The sequence below is a fragment of the Carlito syrichta genome, unplaced genomic scaffold, assembly GCF_000164805.1.
Source record: "Carlito syrichta isolate Samal-C Ts95f unplaced genomic scaffold, Tarsius_syrichta-2.0.1 Scaffold130611, whole genome shotgun sequence".
Taxonomy (NCBI): Eukaryota; Metazoa; Chordata; class Mammalia; order Primates; family Tarsiidae; genus Carlito; species Carlito syrichta.
Window position 1 is genome coordinate 7,557 of NW_007074707.1, and position 9,001 is coordinate 16,557.

The 9,001-nt window shown below is 52.3% G+C and overlaps 1 protein-coding gene across 3 annotated transcripts in view; it reads right to left on the reverse strand.

The window, feature by feature from the left end:
* The window catches only part of F10 (coagulation factor X), a 15,055-nt gene that overhangs the window by 3,654 nt on the left and 2,400 nt on the right, over window positions 1-9,001 (reverse strand). For all 3 annotated transcript variants that reach the window (XM_021708091.1, XM_021708090.1, XM_021708092.1), the window contains exons 3-4: window positions 1,916-1,940; window positions 1,038-1,151 (exon numbers count right to left, since the gene is read on the reverse strand). In XM_021708091.1, coding sequence (XP_021563766.1) covers window positions 1,038-1,151; window positions 1,916-1,940 — 139 coding nt within the window. The remainder of the gene's footprint in view (window positions 1-1,037; window positions 1,152-1,915; window positions 1,941-9,001) is intronic.

Below are 9,001 nucleotides of genomic sequence, written 5' to 3' on the forward strand. Positions count from 1 at the left end.
CCCTGAGGCTGCCGCCGGCCCAAGGGCGCCAGCTACCTCATCCAGCTCTCGGCCACACAACAGCTGCCAGGCTGGAGCACAGGGCCAGAGCACAGGGCCGGAGCCACGCGGCGGGGAGAGCCATCTTGCAGGGGGCCCTCGTGCGCCACGGGAGCTCTGGGTGCGGGCCCCGTGGAGCAGAGGTGGGAGCCGGGACTTGCCTGCCACTGTGCCAGGTGGGCCGAGGCCGCCCGACGTGCAGCCGTGTGCCCTGGACCCGGCTGCAAGCCCCGGGAACAGCACACACCTGTGGTCTTGCTTCCCACTTTCCACTGGGGTTTTGAGGAAAAATCAATGGCAGTGCAAAAGGTCAGCAGCAGTGGCAGTTTAGAAAAAGTCCTAAGAGTCCCAGACTGTTAGGTGTGCAGGCGGGACCTTGTCATGGCAGGATGTGTCACTGGTACTCCCATCAGGGTCTGGCCCGAGAACACAGTCTGAGAACGTAGGCAAGCCCTTGGAAAGAAACACTCACCTTTCTTCTTTGGGAAACCCCATCTAACAGTAAGACATTAATCACCACGTTAGAGAAAACGCCTAGGGATCTTTCTAGGTGGGACTCGTGAAACATATTGAATGTCCATAACCGTGCAATCGCCACCGTTCCCGGCTGACCTTTGCCTTGACAGGTGTAACTAAGAGGAGGTGGTTTAGGGTCGCTGCACGGGACCCCAGGGATACACGCAGCAGAGCACACGTTCTGCCCCCAGGCAAGTCGAGGCCCTTCTCGTTGATGTCTGGAAGGACCCTACGTTGCCTGAACTTTCTGCCGTCGCCCTCCGAGGAGCGGAGAAGCGGCCGTGTGTCGCTGCCACCATGCCCCGAAGTCCAGTGGCTTGGAGGACGTTATACCATCACCCGTGCGACAGGGCTACCATGTGTCGGGCACAGACTCGGAACGAGAAGCCACGGGACGCTTCCTGGGCGTCTTGGCCTCTCCCCTTTCCCCCTCGGCCCTCCAGGCAGGGCTGATCGGGAGCAGGCAGGGCGAGGGAACCTACGGAGCTCGCAGTTTCTGCCTTCGAATCCCTCCAGACAGGTGCAGGTGTACTCCCCGAGGCCGTCTCTGCATTCACCCTGGTTCTGGCAGGGACTGCTCTCGCACTGGTCGCCGTCTGCAAAGACAGGTTTGGAAGCTCAGAGCTCCTCCCGCCCGGCTTCATTTTCCCCGCTCTGGGCCGGGTGCACGTGGTGCCTTGGTCTGAGTGGGTCACTGGCCTGGCTCTTGGGTGTGCTATGATGCCTTATGGTCTATTTGCAGCCAGAGGGAGGAGCTCTGGGCTGCTGGCCACAGGGACGGCCGGAAGGACAGAAGGAAGGTGTCAGCATGACAGTTGTCTCTGGGCGGGGCCTTGACAGGAGAGGCTCACACAGGCCTTCACGGCTCCTGGTGCGTGTAATCGGATGTACGTAACTTAGCTTACGTAATTTGGACTTATATAATCTGACTTAGGGACGGGAGGTCCAGGAGCCATCTGGAGAAATGTGAAGGTTGTTACCAGGCAGCCATGGTCGTCACCATTTCGGATGCTACGAGCATTGAATCAAGGTGGATACTCTCTCAGTCTGGTATCCAGTCTATGCTTTGTGTCACCTAATACACTTGTATGTTTTTTAAAAAGTGTCATGGAATTTGGTATCTGCAAATGAGAATGAGCTGACTTAAATGTATCTTTAATAACGAAACTAGAATTGGTATAAAATCACTATAAAAACTATTGTACATTAACTGTTATGGAAATGTGCCAAGGTGGAAAGTCTTAAATGAATACGTTTCAAACAGGAGCAGTAAGGAATTCGGGAAGCATTTCCAAAATTCAAGTATTCTAGTGAACCCCTCTCACTTAAGGTTGAAGTAGGAAAAAAAAAAGCAACTCACCTTTGTACTTATTCCAGAATTCATTCTAAAAGGAAAAAAGATCAGACATACATTAGGAAAAACAGACATTTTACACCAAGCACAACCATAATCGAGTAACTCCACTGAGCAGGATATTTTCCCCAGCAGAGGTCACTTTTATTTATTTATTTACTTATTTATTTTGAGTTGGAGTCTCACTCTGTTGCCCAGGCTAGAGTGCCGTGGCACACTCACAGCCACCCCAGCGTTGACCTGCTGGGCTCCTGCAAGCCTTCCACCTCAGTCCTCCAAGTGATGGAACTACAGAAGCGTGCTACCATGCCCAGATGATTTTTTGTTTACTGTCGAAACGAGGTTTCACCAGGTTGTCCGGGCTGGTCTCGAACCCACAGGCTCAGGCAATCCACTCGCCTCGGCCTCCCAAAGTGCTGGGATGACAGGTTGAGCCACCAAGCCTGGCCTAGGTCACTTTTAGGAATGGATTGTTCTAGAACTGTTCAATCTAAAGAGGGAAGCTATTTAGATCTGCATCTGTCAAGATGTAGCTTCAATAATCTTAAAAGCATCATCTTTGCTGAATATTAGATTTTTATTTTCAACTTACCTACCTAGAAATAGTTGCACCAGAACTGGTTTGCTCTGTTGGCTGCTTCCTAGCTGATCAATGAATGGCTTAGTTAATATATGTGGGTGAAAAATTCAGAACAGGATCACATGCTTGCCAATAATCACTGTTAGTTGAAACACGGTTAATCGCTAATTAGCTTAAGACAGGCCACCAAGAGCCTATGTTGGGTTCATGGTCTTTTTCTTCTTTTTTGGTCTGAAGGTGGTTGAAGAGCATCCACTCCCAATCAGGTCCACCTCAGGACGTGACCCTGAGTGGAAATAGGGTCTTTGCAGATGCAATGAGGGCCCAGAGCCAGATGAGATCACACCAGGTTGGCGTGGGCCCTGAATCCATGAGAAAGTCCTTCCAGGGACAGAGAGGGCCACGTCAGGCCACAGAGAGAGAAGGCTGCGTGGATGTGGGTGGAGCCTGACGTCATGCACCTGCATCCCAAGAACGCAGGGACCGCTGGCGGCCGCGGAAGCATGGGGAGCCGAGAAGAGTCTCCCTCAGACCCTCCGGGAGGGATCGGCACCACCCTCACCATGCTGTCTCCAAAACTGAGAGGGCAAAGTCCTGTTATTTTAAACCGCCATCTGCGGACTTGGTTATGGTAGCCCTAAGACATGAGCACACTCTCTCTTAAAAAGTTATCTTAAGAATCACCACACATTGGCCGGACTCGGTGGCTCAGCCTGTCATCCCAGCACTTTGGGAGGCCGAGGCGAGTGGATTGCCTGAGCCCGTGGGTTCGAGACCTGCCTGGGCCACTTGGCGAGACCTCATCTCTCCAACAAATCAAAAACCAGCCGGGCGTGGTAGCATGTGCCTGTAGTTCCGGCTCCTTGGAAGGCTGAGGCGGAAGGATCGCCGGAGCCCAGCAGGTCGAGGCTGAGGTGGCCGGGAGCGGCCGCTGCACTCCAGTCGGGGCGACCGAGTGAGACTCCAACTCAAAGAAAAAAATCACCACACGTTAAGTTTTGGGGGAGCAGTTCCACGAGTTCCACACATTTGTGGATGCGTAGCCACCACCAGGATCAGGACGCAGAGCAAGTCGATCCTCCCCAAACACTCCTGCTCTCCCAACCTGCCAGCCCTGGCAAACCTCACCCCCCGCCCCCACTGATCTGCTCCTCATCACTAGAGTTAAGACTTTCGAGAATGCCAGGTCCATGAAAAGACAACATACAACTTCGTGAAGTCAGCCAGCTCTTTCATTCAGCACAACGCCTTTGAAATCCGTCCAAGTTACTGTTGGGTCAAGCGTTTGTTCCTTGTTATTGCCGGGACGTATTTCACTGGATGGCTGTCCCCAACAAAGGACATTTATCTTACTTCCAGCTTTTGACAGTTGTGAAGAGAGTTGCCACAAGCATTTGCGTACGGATTTTTATGCCAAAAGTTTTCATTTCTCTGGGGGAAACACCCAGGGATGGGATTGCTGAGTCACATGCCGAGTGGCTGAATAGAACCTTCTAAGAAACCATCAGACTGCTTTTCAAACTCACCCACAAGCAGAGTGTCAACGCTCCAGCTGCCTGCACCCCAACCAGCGCTCGCTACGTGCGGCCACGTTTTAGTCTGTGGCTGCCTGGTGCTTCTCGTTTGCATTTCTGGACCAGCGGACACTGCTGTCTTCTCCTGTGCTTACCCGCCATTCCTGCATCCTCGTTGGTGAGGTGGCTGTTCAAGTCTTCTGTTCACTAAGCTTAATCGGCATTTATTTCCTCCCAGTTGTAAGAGCTCTTTACATAGTCTTAATGCAAAGATTTTCTCTTAGTCTGTAGCTTGTGTTTTCATTGACTATGGTTTTTTGGCAGAGCAAAGTTTTTAACTTTTATGAAGTCTAACGTGTCAATTTTTCCTTGTATGAATTATTATTTTGATGTCATGTCTAAGAATTTTTGCCTGGCCCCATGTTATCCATTTTCTGCTCTATTTTTCTCCTAAAAGTTTTATAGTTTTATGTTTCGCCTTTAGCTCTGTGGTCTATTTTGTTAAATTTTTATAGTTGTAAAGTTTAGGTCAGGTTCATTTTGGGGGGGGGCGTATAAACATACAGTTTTTCCAATCCTGCTATGATCTCAATTTTTCTCCCCAAAATATATAGGTTAAAATTTCATTGAGGATGGAGTAGTATTAAGAGGTGGGGCGCTCAGGGGGCGAGTGGGTCATGAGGGTCCCACCCTTGTGAGTGGGATTAACATCCTTATAAAAGAGGCTTCACATGGCATTCGTCCCTTTCCCCTCTAACTTCTGTCATGTGAGGCTGCAACGAGGCGCCGTCCTGGAGGTAGAGACCAGGCTCCCACCGGACGCCGTGCCGGTCCGTGCCTTGACCCTGGAGGAACTTCCGTCCTCCTGAACTGTGAGCGATGTATACAGTCTGTTCACAAACTGCCCAGTCTAAGGTGTCAGCAGCACAGATGAACCGAGACAAATGCCATTTGTTGAAAAAGACACTTTTCCTCCGTCGAATTGCTTTTGTACTTTTGTCAAAAAGCCACCCGCCGTATAAAGGCGGGCTATTTCTGGGCCCGTGATTCTGTTCTACTGAGCTATTTGTTTACTCTGTACCAATACCACCCACGAACGCCGCTGTACCGAGTGTCACTACACAGCAGGTCTTCCAATCACAGAGTGTGATTCTTCCAACTTTATTCTCCCTTTTCAAAATTGTTTCCGCCACCCTGGCTCCTTTGCCTTTCTATGAAAAATCTGCAAGCAGCTTGTCGCTCTCTGCTAAATCTTGACTGACAGAACATTACATCTGTGGGTCAAATGGGGACAGTGGAATCTTAATATTTTGGGGCTCTCAATCTATGGACACCGTATGTGCCTCCATTTAGTTAGAGCGTGTTTAAATGCTTTCATTATTATTTTGTACATTTGGCATAAAGAGGCTTTACATGGGCTATTAACCTTACATGTGTTCAATTTTCTTTGAAACCATTGTGAACAGCATTTAAAAATGTTGCCTTCCAGATGTACACTGCTGCCACACACAAGTCATTAAAATACATGTGCTGATTCTGTATTCTGTGACGTTGCCAGACTGATTTTTAAGTTTTAGGAATTTTTTCCCCTTCACGTTTTGGAATTTCCATGTAGGTGATCATGTCATCTGTGAACTGGAAGAGCTTTCTTTCTTTTTCTTGTTGTCAGGTCTCCTTTACAGCCAGGCCTTCCAGTTCAATGTTGACTTAAAAGTGCCGGCAAAGGACATTCTTGCCTTGTTACCAGTCTCAGGGAGAAAGCATTCAGTTTCGCCATGAAGAACGATATTAACTGAGGTCCTTTGTAGATGGCCTCTGTCATGCTGAAGAGTTCCCTTCTAGTCACCGTCTGCTGACTGACAGGCTTTTAAAAATAGAGTCATAAATGGAGGCTGAATTTTGTCAAATTTTTTTCTGCATCAATTGGCATTATGTAGATTTCCTCCTTTAAATTGTCAATATGATGGATTGATTACATTATTGATTTTCTTTACTTTCTTTCTTTTTTTTTGAGTTGGAATCTCACTCCGTCGCCTAGGCTGGAGCGCAGTGGCACACTCACGGCCACCCCAACATTGACCTGCTGGACTCTGGAGATCCTTCCATCTCAGCCTTCTGTGTAGCTGGAACTACTGGTGTGTGCCACCATGCCCAGCTAATTTTTTTTTTGAGTTGGAGTCTCAAAAAAAGAATGGCTTTATTTCTTTTTCTTGTTGTCAGGTCTCCTTTGATGCCCCTGCCCCAGCCAGCTGGGGGGAGGGACTCATATTCCACTCTGTCACCCCGACTGGAGTGCAGTGGCCCCTCCCAGCCACTGCAGCCTTGACCTGCTGGGCTCCAGTGATCCTTCCGCCTCAGCCTTCCAAGGAGCTGGAACTACAGGTGCGTGCTACCACACCCGGCTAAGTTTTGATTTATTGTAGAGATGAGGTCTCACCAAGCTGCCCAGGTGGGTCTCGAACCCGTGGGCTCAGGCAATCCACTCACCTCAGCCTCCCAAAGCGCTAGGATTACAGGCTGAGCCACTGAGCCTGGCTAATTTTTTATTTATTGTAGAGACGAGGACTGGCCAAGTCGCCAGGGCTGGTCTTGAACCCACAGGCTCAGGCAATCCACTCGCCTCGGCCTCCCAAAGTGCTGGGATGACAGGCTTGAGCCACCATGCCTGGTCTTTAAGTGCTATTTTATGAGAGACAGATTGTTTTTGGTAACAGGGGGGAGAAAGGAATTCTTAATTCCTTTTCTCTCTTCTGGGTGCTGAAATGAACTGCGGAAGTCAAGTGAATAACAGAGCTCAAGAGTTCCCTTGTAAGCCCTGACCTTCCGCAGAAATGCAGAGACGTCCGAAGCACACGATTCAGACGCACATTTCCTAGGCAGGAGTGCCTGCTGGGCGCCTTCCACTGCTGCGGGCTTTCCTTCTTGTCTTCATGGCAGGAAGCAGCACCGTTTGCTCTGGGACCTGTGAGGAGCACTGTGACACTTGATGCCCCTGCCCCAGCCAGCTGGGGGGAGGGACTCACGTTCCGGGCAGTACGTAAAGCTTCACCTTGAGCACAGCCTCGAGAGCCTCAAGGCCCTGGTCTTCAAAGCCGCCACACTGCTCGCTCAGCTCCGTGTATGCCTCCTTCACTGCAAGGAGCTCGAAGCGCTTGTGGAGACCCTCACCAGGATGGCCCATCTGACCCCAGGGGCTCAGTACCTGCAGGTGACAGCGACGGATATGGAGCTGCTGCGGTCTCGCCCAGGAACCCCCACAAGCATTTCAAGGACCCCGGCTGTGGCCGGAGGCAGAGGCCGTCCACAGGCTTCTGCTGTACAGACAGCACCAATCAGTCTGTGAGTTTCTTCAGTTCCAACGAGGTTCGTTTCTGGCAGCCTCACGCCCCGGGTTTTCTCAGGCTCCTCTGGCTCTCAGCAGGCTGGATGAGGTCATCCTCGCAGGACTGGCTTCGGGGCCATCTGGAGGGCACGGGACCTTGCGACCGCCTGTGATGTGCTTTGCCATCCCGGACACAATGTCCTCCAGCACGTCAGTGAGCTCAGAGCGGTCTGCACAGAACGTGCAGAACTCCGAGTTGGGAAACCCAAGGCAGCGCGTCAGATCCATCCTCTCGTTCTGGAACTCATTCCAATCTCCACACCTGGTCAGCGCCACCAGCCTGCATGCTAGAGTTCCGGGAGCGACGGTCCCATCTAGATGCATGCCCAGCTTGCCACGCGTGAGAGGCTTTGCCGCAGCCACCCCTTCAATGTGCAGAAATCCCAACTCATCCAGAAGCTTCTCCTCTGTGTGATGATGGTAGAACAGAGAACACATTTCTTTCTCAGGGAGTCATGCAGGACCAGGTCCAAATTTCTTTTTTTTGGAGGAGGAGTCTCGCTCTGTCGCCCGGGCTGGAGAGCAGTGGCACGTTCCTGGCCACCACAGCCTTGACCTGCTGGGCGCTGGCGATCCTTCTGTCTCGGCCTTCCAAGTAGCTGGAACTACAGGCACACGCCACCGTGCCCAGCTAATTTTTGGAATTCTTGTAGAGACGAGGTCTTGCCAAGTTGTCCGGGCCGGTCTCGAAACTGTGGGCTCAGGCAGTCCTCTCGCCTCGGCCTCCCAAAGTGCTGGGATGACAGGCTTGAGCCGCCACGCCCAGCCCAAAGTCCGAGTCTCCAGCAGTCTTGTGTCTCCTTGTCTTGGAGGCTGAAACACGGACGAGGCGGCACATGGGCGCCCACACACAGGAGTGTGGCTTCGCGGGGCACGGTGCTCAGCTCGCCATTCTTGGTTTTTCCCGGATCTTCCCGAACTCCAGGCATGTCTCCGTGAGGCACCGTCTGCGAAGTGCACGGTTTCTCTGACTCACCACTCCTGGGGCTGGCCACGACCTGCGACTTGACCCGAGTCCTCGAAGGTTACAGAGGTGCGCTTCCCCTGGAGCCCTCTGGCCGGGACCCCCAGGTGATGTCAGTCCGGCAATGCCAGGTCGCGGGCGGCTGCCTTCTTGGATGGAGTGAGCCGATCCTACCAAAGAAGCCTGCTGTGCGAGTCTCCCGGGTCCTTCTGCGGGCTGCGGCGCAGCTCTCGAAGTTCCTTCCGTGTCCCTGTCACGGTGCGGCCAGAGGCAGCAGCCTGGCGCAGAGCTCATTCTCGCACCTTGGCTGGGGCTCACGGGCCGGCCACGGTCACTCCACGCCCTGAGGCCTCGGCCTTTCCCAGGTTGCTTTGAAGCCCCTCTTCTCTTGGGGGAGAGAAGGCCGGTGCTTCCCCCGGGGTGCGGGCAGGGTGCGGGGTTCGTGCCCCTGTGTCACTGCTGGTCCCCCTGCAGCGCTGGCGGAGGCCGTGAATAGCTCTTTTTAAAGGTAACGTTTTGTTTTATGTTTTTGTTTGTATTTATTTATTTATTGAGTCGGAGTCTCACTCTGTCGCCCAGACTGGAGTGCAGCGGCCGCTCCTGGCCACCGCAGCCTCGCCCGCTGGGCTCCGGCGATCCTTCCGCCTCAGCC